General features: G+C 44.9%; 1 protein-coding gene and 1 long non-coding RNA gene across 12 annotated transcripts in view; one reads left to right on the top strand and one right to left on the bottom strand.

Moving 5' to 3' along the window:
- Nucleotides 1–6916, bottom strand: part of LOC144289633 (uncharacterized) — a 51834-nt gene extending 44918 nt beyond the window's left edge. The window contains exons 1-2 of one of the 3 annotated variants that reach the window (XR_013357454.1): nucleotides 6709–6916; nucleotides 4244–4358 (exon numbers count right to left, since the gene is read on the bottom strand). This is a non-coding gene — a long non-coding RNA (uncharacterized LOC144289633). The remainder of the gene's footprint in view (nucleotides 1–4243; nucleotides 4359–6708) is intronic. The other 2 variants (XR_013357453.1, XR_013357455.1) reach the window with 2 other exon arrangements.
- Nucleotides 6917–7077: 161 nt separating this feature from the next.
- The window catches only part of MTMR14 (myotubularin related protein 14), a 46336-nt gene continuing 36896 nt past the window's right edge, over nucleotides 7078–16517 (top strand). For 3 of the 9 annotated variants that reach the window (XM_077857924.1, XM_077857929.1, XM_077857928.1), the window contains exons 1-3: nucleotides 7109–7349; nucleotides 9101–9249; nucleotides 14349–14457. In XM_077857924.1, coding sequence (XP_077714050.1) covers nucleotides 7194–7349; nucleotides 9101–9249; nucleotides 14349–14457 — 414 coding nt within the window. In that variant the 5' untranslated portion in view covers nucleotides 7109–7193. Of the gene's footprint in view, nucleotides 7350–9100; nucleotides 9250–14348; nucleotides 14458–16517 lie in introns of all 9 variants that reach the window. The other 6 variants (XM_077857927.1, XM_077857923.1, XM_077857925.1 and 3 more) reach the window with 6 other exon arrangements.

The raw sequence follows: 16517 nt of genomic DNA, 5'->3' as shown, positions 1-16517 counted from the left end.
CTGGGCCAAAGGCAGGGGCTAAACCACTGAGCCACCTGGGGATCCAAATACCCAACTCTTAATTTCAACTCAGGTAGAGATCTCAGGGTTGTGATATCGAGCCCCATTTAAGATTCTCTCTGCCCCTCCCCCTGACCCCTGCTCGCACGTGCACACATAGAAAGAAAGAAAGAAAGAAAGAAAGAAAGAAAGAAAAGAAGAAATCTTGCCATTTGCAACATAGATGGAGCTAGAGTATAATCCTAAACAAAATATGTCAGTCAGAAAAAGACAAATACTATATGATTTCACTCATGTGGAATTTAAGAAGCAAAGTAAACAAAGGAAATTGAAAAGTGAGGGGGATGGCAAACCAAGAAACAGACTCTTAACTATAGAGAACAAACTGATGATTACCAGTGGGGTTGATGGAGGGTGAGTGAAATAGACAAAGGGATTAAGGGTATATTTATGATGACCAGTGAGCAATGTATGGAATTGTTGAGGACACCTGGGTGGCTCAGTGGTTAAGTGTCTGCCTTAGCTATGGAATTGCTGATTCACTATATTGTACACTTGACACAAATTTCACACTGTATATTAACTATGCTGGAATTAAAATTAAAAACTTGAAAAAATAAGTTTTTTTTTTTTAGATTTTTTTTTTTTTTTTTATGATAGTCACAGAGGGGGCGCGCGGGCAGAGACATAGGCAGAGGGAGAAGCAGGCTCCATGCACCGGGAGCCCGACGTGGGATTCGATCCCGGGTCTCCAGGATCGTGCCCTGGGCCAAAGGCAGGCGCCAAACCACTGCGCCACCCAGGGATCCCGAAAAAATAAGTTTTAATATCAAAAGTACACTGGTACAAAATAAGTATTTTGTTTTCTCTCTGTTAAAAGGAGAAAGTTTGGTTAGATTATTGGTCTTCTCTTAGTAAGAAATCACATGCAAGGGACGCCTGGGTAGCTCAGCAGTTGAGCGTCTGCCTTTGGCTCAGGGCATGATCCCAGGGTCCTGGGATTAAGTGCCACATCAGGCTCCCTGCAGGAACTCTGCTTCTCCCTCTGCTTCTTTCTCTGTGTCTCTCATGAATAAATAAAAACAAAATCTTTTTTTTAAAGATTTATTTATTTATTCATGAGAATGAATAAATAAAAACAAAATCTTTTTTTTAAAGATTTATTTATTTATTCATGAGAGACACAGAGAGAGAGGCAGAAACACAGGCAGAGGGAGAAGCAGGCTCCCCACAGGGAGCCCAATGCGGACTCGATCTGATCCTGGATCCCAGGATCACGCCCTGAGCTAAAAGCAGATGCTCAACCGCTGAGCCACCCCAGTGTCCCAATAAAAACAAAATCTTTAAAAAAAAAACACACAAATTTTTCTTTACCTTTTAAGTGAATCTACCTGGAAAGTAAAGATTTTGTGTCTTACCAAAATAATTTACTGTGCTTCATGTTGTCTCTATCAGGTCTTTGATTACTGAAGAAAACCCAGTCTTCTCAATATATTTTTTAAAGATTTTATTTATTTATTCATGAGAGACACACACACAGAGAAAGGCAGAGACACAGGCAGAAGGAGAAGCAGGCTCCATGCAGGGAGTCCAACGTGGGACTTGATCCCTGGTCTCCAGGATCACCCCCTGGACTGCTGAGCCACCCGGGCTGCCCCAGTCTTCTCAATATTAAAAGAACTTAGGGTGTTTCGTTTTTAAACAACTATGTAACTTTCTGTATTTGCCTTCAAAAAGTCTTTGTCACTTTGATTCAATTGATTTTTTTTTAAATACAGTTTTACTTGGGGTGCCTAGTCAGTTTAGTCAGTTGAGTGTCCTACTCTTGTTTTTGGCTCAGATCATGACCTTAGTTTGGGTTGTGAGATCAAGCCCCTTGCCGGCCTCTACGCTCAACAGGAAGTCTGACTGAAGATTCTCTTCTTCTGCCCCTCCCTCCACTTGTGAGCTCACACATACTCTCAAATAAATAAATACATTTTGGGGGAAAAAGTTTTACTTATTTAAGTAATCTCTACACCCAATGTGGGGCTCAAACTCATGACCCAGAGATCAAGAGTCACATGTTCCTCCAACTGACCCAGCCAAGCACCCCTAAGTGGATTTTTTTTTTTAAAGATTTTATTTATTTATTCATGAGAGACACACAGAGAGAGAGGCAGAGACGCAGGCAGAGGGAGAAGCAGGCTCCATGCAGGGAGTCCAACGTGGGACTCGATCCTGGGTCTCCAAGATCAGGCCCTGGGCTGAAGGTGGCGCTAAACTGCCGAGCCACCCGGCTGCCCCTAAGTGGATATTTTTGACAAACTTCTCCCAAATCAAAATCTAAAAGAAGTTGTTTTTTTTTAAAACCTTGAACTAACTTTGAGAATCTCAGAGGGTCCCTAGAACATCTCAAAAGATTTGTTCTCTCTCGCTATAAACTAGGTTTGATTTATTAAATTGCAAAGAAGTGTAGGAAATGATATTTAATCTCCTTGGTTTATATTTGTATGATGGGTGTGTTTTTAACAGAAGTGTTCCAGAACTTGTATAAAATCTGATAGACCCTGCCTTAATGTTACCATTTAAAATTTCAGGAATCATTTAAAAAATTTTTATGCCATTGAAATGAGCAAATTTTCTTGCCGATTCCATTATATTATCATCAGATTTTTTTTTTTAAGTAGGCTTCATACTCAATGTGGGGCTTGACTCTGATATTAAGGGTCACATGCTCTACTGACTGAGCCAGCCAGATGCCCTTAAGTATCATCAGATCTTTAAGCATAGGCATTTTAAAATCTTTTGTCATTTGCAGATAGTTATTAAATTACTCCAATGCTTTTGCAAGTGAGATTCATGAAAAGGACTCTACCCAGTACTGTTGACCACTGACACCACTGCCAAATTACAAAGTGTCAAAACTCGGGTGATTATTTCCCAACTGAAGAAGGTGCCACTTGACATCTGGTCCTGTGTGAATGTTAAAGACCTCAAAAGCAAATTGATTAGGAGGAGAAGCAGCTGACATCAAGGTAGACTGCTTCCTCCCAAGAAGTTGGATCAAAGACGTTTCTTTCCATTTCTCCCTCCCTTTCTGACCATCCTTTTCCTAATCCTTACACTATGAAGGTCTCTCTTCTTTTTTTTTTTTTAAGATTTTATTTATTCATTCATTTGAGATACAAAGAGGGGCAGAGACACAGGCAGAGGAAGAAGCAGGCTCCATGCAGGGAGCCCAATGTGGGACTGGATCCTGGGACCGCGGGATCACACCGAGGTGAAGCAGACACTCAACCACTGAGCCACTCAGGCGTCCCTGAAGGTCTCTTTATTATGGTGTCTCTCTCAGGTGGGGGCCCCCAAATGTGGGGTGTCAATCAGGTAGAAGCCAGTGGCCTGGATGGTGAAAGGATTCACCTGAGCCAGAACAAACGGGATAGAATCTTACTGAATACACTGCAAGGGAGTGGCAGTCAAGACAGCAGAGGAAAGACTGTCTGCAATGAGACAGTAGGTGGGAGCTCTTTTTATTTCTTATTGTTTAAAGATTTTATTTATTTATTTGAGAGAGAGGGACAGACAGAGCAAGCATGAGCAGGGGGAAGGGGCAGAGGGTGAGAGAAAAGCAGGCTCCCCGCTGAGCAGGGAGCCTAAGCCTAACGTGAGGCTTGATTCCAGGACCCTGAATGAGGATCTGAACCGAGGGCAGACATTTAGCTAACTGAGCCACTTAGGCCTCCTGGGAGCTGTTTTCTTTCTTTCTTTCTTTCTTTCTTTCTTTCTTTCTTTCTTTCTTTCTTTCTTTCTCTTTCTTTCTTTTCTTTCTTTAAATAAATTTATTTTTTATTGGTGTTCAATTTACCAACATACAGAATAACACCCAGTGCTCATCCCGTCAAGTGCCCCCCTCAGTGCCCGTCACCCATTCACCCCCACCCCCTGCCCTCCTCCCCTTCCACCACCCCTAGTTCGTTTCCCAGAGTTAGGAGTCTTTACAGGGAGCTGTTTTCAAAGGTGGAAGGTGAGGAAGTATGGCGGCATGATATTTTCCCTTTTTTGTTAACCATGCCTGGTTGTAAGTAGCCCATTGGCTCGTAGGGCCTATGGCCATTTTGATGTGGGTCACCTGAAGGGGCCTGTCTGTATTGGGCCAGGGGGTCGATGTGGTCTCTTTCTACATTCCATTGCTCACACCTATTTGCCTAAAAATGGCCTCTACATTTATGATTCTTTTCTCCGCCTTTTCCCTTCCCCTCACCTGTAAAGATTTGCTATGCTGCTAGTAATCCTACAGTTCTTTCTGCTTGTGACAGACTTCTTCCTGATTTCCAGTGCCTCAGTTTCTCTGGGACAAGCTTGCTTGATAAACACTTCTGCAGAAGTGGAGACACAGTTACATGAAAAATGCAAAATACATAAACAAGCAAACTGGCTTAAAGAAATATTCTCAGTATTCTGGCTGGCTTGGATCATGAATATTATTTTTGGTAATAATTATCACTGTCGGGACCCCTGGGTGGCTCAGTGGTTGAACGTCTGCCTTTGGCCCAGGTCATGATCCCAGGGTCCCGGGATCAAATCCCGCATCAGGCTCCCCATGGGGAGCCTGCTTCTCCCTCTGCCTGTGTCTTATTTTAAAAAATCATTATTACTGTCTCCCTATACATTACATTCTCCCAAAAGTTTTTTTTTCTCCCAAAAGTTTTAAATGCATGTGTGCAGCCACTGATCATCCAAAAATGATTTCTAACTGGAATGACAACAGAAAACAGGAGAACTTAACCAGTTCCAAGAATACAATCCTGATATCATCTTTCGTGAATACTATACTGAGACCTGAAGAGACAATGGTAACTGAGAGTTTATACTAATACGTTTTAAATCAAACCATTCAAGAGGATGATCAAAAAGGGAAATGGGTTAAGTAAATTCTTAGCCTTAAGATAGAACCATTCTGCCTACCAGGTTAACAAACAGAAACTCAGAACTTTCGTCTCCCTGTAAATGCTCTGCTTGACCAGAAACACAGTAGCTTTAGTCAGCCAATCCCCAATCACCAAATCTGAAAGAGGACTTCAACCCACTCCATTGTGACCACAAACTTTCGAATTGATTAGGTTCTTCTTTCCAGTTTATTTAAGATTCTATTTATTTATTCATGAGAGACAGAGAGAGAGAGAGAGAGAGAGAGGCAGAGACACAGGCAGAGAGAGAAGCAGGTTTCCTGCGGGGAGCCCGATATGGGACTCGATCCCAGAACCAAGACCCCAGCCCAAGGCACTCAACCACTGAACCACCCAGGTGCCCCTCCAGTTTATTTCTTAACTCAAGCAAAAGATTTTTGCAGGCAAAGTATCGGTTGGTGGTAACCACAACTACCTCAAGTCCTCCATAAGGGCTGCCCCAGCCAGCCAGACCGCACCCATGACAATGATTGACCATAATTTTACTGTCTTAGGTATCCACCAACTTTTGTCCCACATTTTCCTTATATAAATCTGGAAGTTTTTGGCATGTTGGAGAGTCTTTGAGATGCTAGTCAGCTGTCTTCCCTCTGTTGGTCCCGCTGAAGTAAAATCCTCTCGTTTCACTACCACTCAGTTGCTCTGCCTTTGGATTTTGTCAGCGGCCAGCAGCTGAACCTAGTCTGTTTGGGGACACCCCCCCCCCCCCCCCCCCCCCCCCCGAGAGTCTGCTACTCTTGCATCCCTTTGTCCTGGCTACAAGCCAATTCGGGCTCTATACTTACTTCCTTGTTCTTCATCTATTTTCTATTTTTTCTCTTCCTTGTTCCTTATTTTTTATCCTATAAAAGCTTCTTGCCTCCCGCCCCATTTTGCAGTTCTCTGGACTCTTAAGAGGACCAGAGACTGCCTGCTTCAGGAGGTATTAATTAAGTTTATTTGTATCACCTGTTAAAAAGAAACAACAGGCCCCATGCGGAGTCACTTTTGCTAAACACCATCAAGGCTTAAAACCTATCCTGGCTGCAGTTTCAGCTTCTCCCAGAATCTAATTTTAAACCAATTATTGGGGAATTTCCTGATCAGCATTAGTGAGGTAATCTGCACTTTAATAAGACCCCCCTGTCTTCCCATAAGGAAAGATCAACTGATGAACGATCCGCTCTTTTAACTTTCCTGTCCCACCTTCTGACTATAAAATCCTTCCATTTTGTACAGTTCCGCAGAGCTCCTTTCTACTTGTTACCCAGGATCCTGTTGGGTTCATAAATTAGTTGATTAAAGCCAAATTTACTTGAATTTTGTTTTTTAACACTCCTCGACTTTTTCTTTTTTTAAATCATTTTGTAACACTACTAATCTGTTAGACATAAATACTGAAATATTCACAGATGAAATCACGAGATTTGCCATAGAATTACTCAACTGGATGGGGGAAAAGATGGATTAAACCAGATTGGCACGTGTTGGTTGTTGCTCCAACTGACTAATGGATCCGTGAGGGGCCCCTTATACTACTCTCTCCACTTCTGTGAATGTTTGAAATGTTGCATTAACAACAAAAAACAAAAAAAAAGCAAAAAAAAAAAGAAAAGAAAAAGAAAAATATGGTGCTTTCCAACCCTAGAATTTCAACAGTCAAGACTCCCGTTTCCTTCTTTGATAACACGGGCTGTCTATAGGTGCACGATAGTCGCAGGGACGTTGTGAGGAGCCGCGCAAAACTTGTCTCATGAAACGCAGTTTTACTTTTACTCACTATTATTACCGTGACTGCCACACTAAGGAGCGTTGCCTCGCGCGTGGCCGCCTCCTCGCCCTGTAATGGTGTAGTCCAGCCTTCCTCGGGTTCATTCCCATAGTTCCTTCCTCCCGGTTCCCGCACGAACCCCCCTCCCGCAGCACCAATGGTTCAGCCCGGCTTCCCCAGGGGAAACCCCGAGGGGCGGAGGCAAGAGGTATCGGCGCGGGGCCGCGGCTCCCTCCCCCCAGACCACTTGGACCGCTCCTCGCTTGGGGGCGGGCCGGCAGCCACGGGGCGGGGTGCGGGCCCCGGGCTCCGATTGGCCAGGGCCGAAGTAAACATCCGGCGGGGTGGGGCGGGGCCGGAAGTGGGAAGGGAAGGCGGCGGCTGAGGCGGCTCGGGAGGTTCCGGACGCCGAGTCGGTGTCTCCAGGTGCCATGGGCAGGGCTGAGGCGCGCTGAGGGGAACGCGGGGCTCCGAAGGGGACGCGGGGCTGGGCCATGGCGGGCGCTAGGGCCGCCGCCGCCGCTTCGGCGGGGCCGTCGGCTTCTTCGGGCAGCCCGCCGCCGCAGGAGCCGGGGCTCGGGGAGCTGCTGGAGGAGTTCTCCCGGACTCAGTACCGGGCCAAGGACTGCAGCGGGACGGGCGGCTCTAAGGTGAGTTTGGAGGTGTGATGGCTACAAAGGGAAGCTCGTTGGCTTGAAAAGTTACGGAGGAGGGGCCGAGGCCAGAGGTCAGAGGAAAGAGAGGGAAGCTCCCAGGGTCTGGACCCGGAGAGTAGAGTTCGGGTTCAGAAACTGCAGAAGGAGAAACGAGGGTCGGAATGAGCCAAGGAAGGATGTCCTTTGGGGTGAGACAAAGGCGTTTGGTGGTGAAGGATCAGAGCTGAGGGACCGCGTTCAGACATTAGGGGAAACTGACGGGGGTTATTCCCGTGCGTCAGTTGTGGATACAAAAGCCCCCAGGCTGAGATGGTAAAAAAAAAAAAAGAAAAGTCTGAGGATTGCTCCGGGTGAGAGGTCACACATGGACCGAGTGTGTTGCTTCCATATTCAGCCTTAGCATGACTTTACACTTAGGCCCGTCCCTTTCTTTCCCCTAAAAATTAGGAAAACAGCCCACGCTCACTCTATTCGCTTATCAGAAGTAAGTCTCAGTTCCTCTTTTTCCTACCCTTGGGATTCCCTTCAGTCTCCTTATCCAGACCTGGAAGGCATCCAGCCTGGTAAGGCCATTCCCATCCAAGGCACTGTTTGGCATTCAAATGGGAATCTTGAGGATCCTCCTATCTCTTATTCCCCATGTGCTTTTGGCAGGTTTAGCATCAGGCTTTTCAGTGGGATTCCGGGCCATGAAACTCTGGTTTGGCTTGAGGGGTTGTTGCTTGCTGGATTATCCTGCAGTTGGCATCCTGCTACTCTCTGGAGTAACCTAGGGAAGACTTCGGTCACGATGGGACTTTCCCACTCTCCAAACAACCAAGTGGTTTTCACAACTTAGCCTGAGGACCACCTGTTTCAGCATTGTCTGGGGTGCTTGTCAAAAATAAAGGTTCCTGGGTCCCATCCAGTTCTACTGAGTCAGAATGTCTGAGGGTGGGAACCTGGACTTTGCGTTTTTCAATAGGCTGCTTAATGACTCTCCTGCATCTTAAAATTTGAAAATTCCTAGTATAAGCCACTATGAGTTTTTTCCTCTCCATTGGTCTTTTGAGTGGCGGCAGAGGGTCAGTGGCTTGCTGAGCCCCTCTTCCATCTTACATCCCTGAAGGTTAGGGTTAAGTTATACCTAACTTTCACTTCAGCTGGCCTCAAAGCCTCCCCAGGCTTCCCAATCTCTTGCAGACTTGTGAAGATAACTGTGCGTCTTACACCTTTTTTTCTAGTGGACCTTTCCCTGAACTGTGACCTAAACAAGCACTTTTAAGGAGAACTGGTCCTTTTATTTGATAAATAAATGGAGTGTGGGGAGACAACCTTGTCTGTAGCTTTTACTCCGTACACTAACTAGAGTGTCTAGGTATTTGTCTGTAGCTAGAGAATGGGGAGTAATCTGGAGTCAAGGGAAGATAATGGATTAATGCTAGTTAAAGTAACCTAAGAGTTCTTAATATTTTACGGATTGTGGACCACCTTAAAAATCTAATGAAAATGTAACCCTTCCCTTCAAATTTTAGCAGTTTCACTGCAACATTGAGTGGTTCAGAGACCCTCCCCAAAGCATATGGTATATAGATTAATGAACTAACATCTAGGGCCTGTGTCCCAGCAAAGTGTCTCTTCCTGGCATTAAATAATAATCACAGGCACATGTCATTCCCAGTGACTGCTGCAGGTCACAAACTGCCGAATTCTCATACTCAGAATCCCAGAATCTTCTTTATGCTCAGGTCTCCTCCTCTGTGCAGGTTGAGCGCATTGAGAAGAGATGTCTGGAGCTGTTTGGCCGAGACTACTGTTACAGTGTGATCCAAAATGTGAATGGGGATATCTGTGGCCACTACCCCCAGCACATCGTGTTCCTGGAGTATGAAAGTTCTGAGAAGGAGAAAGACACGTGAGCATCATGTAACTAGAGTGTGCCTGTCTGGGGAGGCTCTGACAGCTCATCCCCAGAGTCAGGAAGTCTGTAACTGGGTGGGGAACTGGGCGGGATAGACTCACTTTCCCCAGGTGTGAAAGTGTATTGGCGTCTTTGTTTCATTCAGAGTTTGATAAGTTATATCAATGAAGCAACATCGAATAGAATGAATGATTGGAAGTCACAGTCCTGGACTTCTATTTCTCCCTCTACCCTTGGGCTCACTGACCTAAGACAGCTTACTTCACACCCCACCATTCTGAACCTTAGTGTCCTTTTTTAAGAGCGTGGGGGTGGAAGCAGCTATACTGTGTTGTTGACATGCTTAAGAGCACTTAACCATATGTAGAGCTTAGGAGCCTGAGGTCTGGAGTCAGACTGCTTGGGTTTACATGCTGGCTGTGTAAGTAACTTAGGCAAGTTATTTTATCTCTTAGTTTTCTCATTAGTCAGTCTCTACCTCTGTTTAGAAAAGTGGCTAGTGTGATCCCAGATGATAAGTGAGGCTACTACAAGTCTGGCATGTTTATTGTAAGAGTTAGGAGTAAGAGCTACCATTTATTGAGGGCCTTCCAAGGCCTGAGTGCTTTCTTTGGGTAGCAACAGGTCATATAAAAGCATATAGAAAGCACCCAGCACAGGATAGAACCCAAAGGTAGTCAGTAAATGGTGGCAGTTGTTTGACACTAATAAAATAATCACTGCATTGAGGTTCCAGGCTCATGTGATCTCAAAGTTTATTCCCTTAGTCTCCATGCTTGCTGCTGATTCTAAGAGAATCCAGGAGCTGTTGTTAACAGTATCTGTGAAAGCACGGCCCTGTAGATGCAATGTTGTGATGAGTGAATGGTTAATTCTGCCTGGAGTGTGTGTGTTTGGGAAGAGTCCATGGTAGAAGTCCTCTTCAGCTGGAACTGGAAGGATGCACAGCAATCCTGACATGTCCTAAAAGACCAGTTTGTATATGGTCTTGATCATTAGGCCAAGGAGTGTGGACTTGTGGGTGTTAGTGGTTTTATTGTGCTAGTATCCCCTGAGCACTCACTAAAATCACAGATTTTAGGGCCCCTGAATCATAATTTCCAGAATCTACCTTCTTAGAGAACTCCATAGAGGAGTCTTAACATAAGCTATAGCCTGAGAACCACTGCTGTAGGCCACAGGGAGCCACGGAAGGCTCTCCAGAGAGGAATCACCAGAGGAGTTTAAGGACTAAGCCTTAATTTCCTTATCTGTAAAATGTAATGTCTATTAAGTGTGCCATCTCATGAAGTTGTGGTGGGGCTCACTGAGAAAAATGAACATATTAGAAAAACAAATTGCATGTAGTTCATAGAAATTGTATTATATCCCCAGTCATATAATTGAAGAATTCCAGGGGTCTCTGAGCCTAAAGATTTGGGCTTTATTATGGCTCCGTTGTATATGGTTTCTCTTTCTAACTTCTTCCACGATTAGGTAGGCTCAACATCTGTATGCCCTTAAGCTAAAGTTTCTAAACAAGATCTTTTTCCTTGCCCTCCTCTTTAACCTATTCAGTGCTGGCTGATGGTTTTACCTTGGTGCCCTGATTGCATTCTGATATTAAACTCAACTGTGCTCAAGGTGGTGCTGCTTCAGCTAGACTATGAGCAAACCACCTGTGCTTTTAGTGACAGTGCAAAATCTGACTCAGTAGGTCTGGAGTGGGGTCTGAGTTTCTGCATTTTCTCACAAGCTCCCAGGTGATGCCACCCCACCATGTAGTAGAAGTACATTAAGGAACTCAATCTTGGTTGCCTCACAGAAGCTTTTCCTGGAAGGAAAACAGCTCAGTGCTGACTCTTAAGGAAGAGGAAATAAAAGTCAGCTGAGTGCCTGACACTTCGCAGGTGTTAGGGTTTCATGCGCTAGCTCACTCAAGTCCTGCAACTACCCAATGAAGTAGGTGGTATCACTTCCATTGTACCAAAGAGAAAGTTAAAACCCAGAGAAATGGGACTCCTGGGTGGCTCAGTAGTTGAGCGTCTGCCTTTGGCTCAGGGCATGATCCTGGAGTCCTGGGATCGAGTCCCGCATCGGGCTCCCCGCAGGGAGCCTGCTTCTCCTCTCTCAGCCTGTCTCTGCCTTTCTCTCTCTCATGAATAAATAAATAAAATATTAAAAAAAAAAAGAGAGAGAAGTAACTTGCCTTTCCCAGAGATCACAGAAGTAGTAAGCAGGGTGGTTTTAAAATTCGGGTCTTCACTCTGCTCTGTGCACCTCTCTGCCTTTTCTTTGCCACTGCCACCGTTCTTTTACCAGCAGGGTCGCATCTTCTAGGCTAGGGCCATGGTGGTATATTCATAATCCTAGAGGAGTTACTAAAAACTTTGTTTTTACTTTTTTTACTTCTGGTAAGGCCTTGAAGTAATTTTGAGTGGGCAATGCCTTTTAGTTGAAGAGAAAGGAGTATATCCATGTTTTCGGGGAAAAAACAGAACTTTTTGCTTCTTTACATACCTGGCTTTGGTGTTAATAGGACACTAATTAGACCACATTACCCAGGGTAGAACTGGATTCAGGAGGTGGTTTAGTTCTCTTAGTCCACCTCACCAGTTTAGCCCATCATCTGGGAATAGAAGCCTGGACAGGAATCTCTGACAGCCAAGACATGTGTTTATCAACAAGTGTTCATTGAGCTGCTGCCACGTGGCAGTCTCCAGGAATCCACTTGGAAGCCCTACCAGATAGATGAAGTCCCTACTCTTAGGTCTTATAGCTAACACAGACCAATAAATAAGCAATAACAGTGTAACAAGAGTCAGAAATGGGGGAGTACAGATGAGGCATTGGGGAATAATGGTTAAGTTCTACATCTGATTCCTACATGGGAGGGTTTGGCGGTTCCCCCCACACCACCAATTATCAGACTCTAGCTGGGTTTCCTACAATTCAGCTCAGTTCTGACACTATCTACCCGGAGATAGCATCAGATTGCACAGGTTAATAGCTCAGTCCCACAAGACAAACATAAATACACAAGCCTACGTTTATTCATTCAAATCTGAGTATCGTGTGCCAGACACAGCTCAGTGGTTAGCACTTTAAGGAAAAGATCCTAAGGCCAAGAGATAATAAAAATAAAAACAGGAACTACTGAGAATGGAAACTGAATTGATTCTTTGAGTAGGGGAACCAGCAAAATGAACCACTAGCTAGCTTAACCAAAAGAGGTATGCCTGCTTCTACATTAAAAGCGTGCTGAGGGACGCCTGGGTGGCTCAGCCGTTGAGGGTCTGCCTTTGGCCCAGGGCATGATTCCGGGATCCGGGATCGAGTCCCACATCGGGCTCCTTGCAGGGAGCCTGCCTTCTCCCTCTGCCTATGTCTCTGCCTCTCTCTGTGTCTCTCATACGTAAATAAATAAAATCTTAAAAAAAAAAAAAAAAGTGCTGAGAGCCCCTAAAAGGGAAATGCTGGCGTGTTCTCCATCTTGGTCTTAGGAGTTTGTCAAATGGAAGGTCTCAACCTGGGAGAATTGAACACAGTTTCAAGGCATTTAGAACTCAGAGGAAGCTACTGGTGTGACTCAATGAGATTCTGTTGCAATAGATGATGCTGACCAGGTTTGTGAACATGGCCTGGAGCCACCAGAAGGCAAAGAGTCCTGTGGACACTGCTGTATGTGCTGTTTCATAGTCTTCTGGCAGCTGAGTTGGATTATTTTGTACTGGTGTGCCTTTTTATTTCATAGAGACACCAAGTGAGGGAAAGTGGCAAAACTTGGTTATCAGTGAGCCAGGGACATTCTAGGGCCTGGCTCAGTGGCCAGTGCCAGCCTACAAGTACCTTGAAGAGGCACCCCAGCTTCAAGTTTGCCATTCTTCCTGTCTTCAAAAAAGAAAAAAAAAGACTATAAAATAATGTCTTAAATCAGACCATACAGAAAAATACACCTTGGGAAGTGTAAGTTCTGTTCCTTTCTCCCCTTGTTCTCTTTCCAAGATCATCAAACTATTGGTCCAGGTTTTTATTTGATAACCTCTTTGAACTTCAATTTCAGACCCCCACTTGATAGTAATTATGTTTTTAGTAGCTATGACTTGCGAATATTTCTATGAACACTAAACTACTAAGGAATCAGTGGTATTTTTAAAAGACTTTATTAATCTCAACAACATCCAGATAGACTTAAAAAGTTACCCCAGATGTGTAGGAGTTGCTGAATTTACTCATTCGGAAACAATTATTTGTATGCATGTGCCATGCAATAACACATGGATGCCTAGAAGGATTAGGATATAGAAGGCATTAAATGCCCTTTAGGGCTTGACCTGGAAGCTCAACCCTTATAAAAAAAAGGAACATGGGCATCTTCCCTCCCTTCTACTCACTTAATCTGCATAGCTTTCCATTCTTTTAACTGTCCTGCCTCTCCTTTCTCGTACAATCAGAAGCGCTTCCTGGCTGATTTGAAGCCTTTTGTTCAGGATTGGTAGGTGAGTCTGTAAGAGACCCTTTCTTATTTTATTTTTTTAGGGCTCTCCTGATTTGATTATGGCTGCCAAGTCTTCAAAGTAGCTCATTTAATTCATCTTAAAGATTCTATTTTTTTTTAATTCTTTTTTTAAATTTTATTTACTTATGATAGTCATACAGAGAGAGAGAGAGGCAGAGACCTAGGCAGAGGGAGAAGCAGGCTCCATGCACCAGGAGCCCGATGTGGGATTTGATCCCGGGTCTCGAGGATCGCGCCCTGGGCCAAAGGCAGGCGCCAAACCGCTGCGCCACCCAGGGATCCCCTATTTTTTTTTTAAGATTTTATTTATTTATTCATAGAGATGCAGAGAGAGAAAGAGAGGCAGAGACACAGGCAGAGGGAGAAGTAGGTTCCATGTAGGGAGCCTGACAGGGGATTCGATCCCAGGACTCTAGGATCATGCCCTGGGTTGAAGGCAGCACTAAACCGCTGAGCCATGTGGGCTGCCCCATTTAGTAAATTTCAAATGAATATTCACACACACATCTGTAGACCTCACGTGGGGTCCTTGTGAACACACACACACACACACTACCCCCTTAGAAGCCTGACCTGTCTCTTGCCTATGCCCTAGGTTTCAGAGCACTGTGCAGGTGAGCAAGTTGCAAGACCTTGTCAACCGTAGCAAGACGGCCAGGTGCAGAGGACGATTTGTCTGTCCAGTGATCCTGTTCAAAGGCAAGGTAAGAATACACCATAGCCTCATACTCCCTGAGACCCTCTTCTGGGGTAAATGGTTTATGGAAAGTGTAGGGTCATCTTGTTCTTGATGTTTGCCAGCCAAGTGTTGAGTGATTACCTGGTGCTATGCACAGCAGGCTGGAGAAACAGACCAATTCTTATACCACCTTCCAAAGGAGTCTATGTAGGGAAGGGATAGTCATACCAGAGTACCCCACCCTGTGTTCTGGAGCCAGACTGCCTAGGTGCAGATCCTGGCTCTGTTACTTCCTGTCTCCACAAGGCCTCAGAGATCTTCTCTACAAAATGGGAATAATAATCATGCCTACATCAAAGGTTTATGGAATAGGTTAGATCAAGTAAGTGAATACATTGTTATTTGTTCATTCTTTCATTCATGTAATTTACTATGCTTATTGAATATTATGTTTCAGGCCTTATGGTACATCAGTGTGTAGACAAAAATTCTTACCCACATGGAGCATAAACTCTAGTGATAGTTGTTAACTTAGCTTCCTGGTATGATCTCATTTACCTGTCTTTTTATAATCCTTTGGTGTAATTGATCCCATTTTGCAGGTGAAGCAAAGTGATTAATTTTGCCAAGTTTACCAAGAGAGCTGAGATTCGGACCTAATCTGGAGTTCCCTCAGGCTACCACACTGAAGTTTAGGATCCTCCAGTGTGGTGTGAAGGGGAACTCGGGGACAGCAGTGTGGAGTGACTCACTGATGGTCTAAGTGAGCAGGCCATAGCTTGAGAGTACTGCAGGAAAAACAGAAGGCTAGCTGGCAGACAGAGGGGAGGGTGTTCCTAGCAGGCGACATGGGAGAAGGCATGGAGACAGGAACAAGAGGGGCCAGGACTCCTCACTGGAGTGGAAGGTTCATGCCAGGCCAGAGGATGGAAGGGATTGATTGCAGGAGGCCGAATGCTGACCAAGGTGCTTACATTTGCGAGGAGAACGGTGTGATTTTTGGGCAGAGAAATACAAGATGAAAGTAGCTTTTTCAGGAGGATTAGTCTGGGAGGAGCACATTAAAGTAGGGGGAGCTGGGAGGAGGGGAGGGGAGGAGACCCAATCTCTCTATTTAGTTGGCAGATACATGAGCGCATGCGCTGCGGTCCCAGTGGCTTGCAGAATCCAGCTGCGGTTACCCAGTGTGGGTGGTTGAGTGCCAAGGCAGTGAGGAGGAGAGATGTGAGGTTAGTTTGGGCCCCTCTGTGCCTGTTCTTTCCATAAAATGGGAGAAGGACAAATGTGAAAGGGGAGTTAGGAAGGGGGCCTTGAATGAAGGCTTCCTTGGAGAGATGGATTTTAGGGAAAAGCTTGTATGGAAGTTCCTGAAGTTGATCACCTTCCAGGTTTTTGTTCCCCTTCTCCCTTTGGAAAGCTGTCATGTTCCTGCACATTACTGGAACTCCAGTTTAAAGACCACCGCTCTATGGTGTATGGTGCTTATCACTAGAAGTCACATAACTAATACTCAAACCAGTGTTTGCCATGTGTGTTCCATAGAACACTAGTTGAAGGATATGCTCCTGAAAAGCATTCGCCGTCAAATGGTGGATAAGGAATTCTAAATACTAGATTTGGCCCAACTGCCAGGCTCCACATTCATAAAGTCCATTGCTTGGTATGTGTACATTATATAACAAAGACTCTGAGATGTTTTGTAGCAGGGAGACCTGTGTAGCTTTGTTAGGTCTTGTGTTTCCACTAGTTTTCTGCACACGATGAGTAAAGAACTTTCCTGAATGTGTTTGGGAAATGCCACCCTGAACAGATGAACAAGTGGAGTTGCTAAATGGTAAATTATTTGCACTTACAGACTAGGCATGCCTGTGAGAAAAGAGCCCTGAGCCATCTGATTTCAGAGGAAGGCCAGTGAGTTAGAGGGATTATGCTGAGGAGTCCTTGGCATATGATGTTTATGATGGCTTTACCATTAATCCTGCTTTCTTCTCCTTTTACACCTTCTTGTCCAGGCAGCGTGATACCGTTTCACACCCTTTGGCTTCTCCTGACAACAATCAGTGTTCACTCACTTTTTACCTCCTT

Source organism: Canis aureus, chromosome 19 (genome assembly GCF_053574225.1).
Source record: "Canis aureus isolate CA01 chromosome 19, VMU_Caureus_v.1.0, whole genome shotgun sequence".
Lineage (NCBI taxonomy): Eukaryota > Metazoa > Chordata > Mammalia > Carnivora > Canidae > Canis > Canis aureus.
Note: the sequence above shows the minus strand (reverse complement) of the source record. Positions and strands in the feature narration are given on the sequence as shown.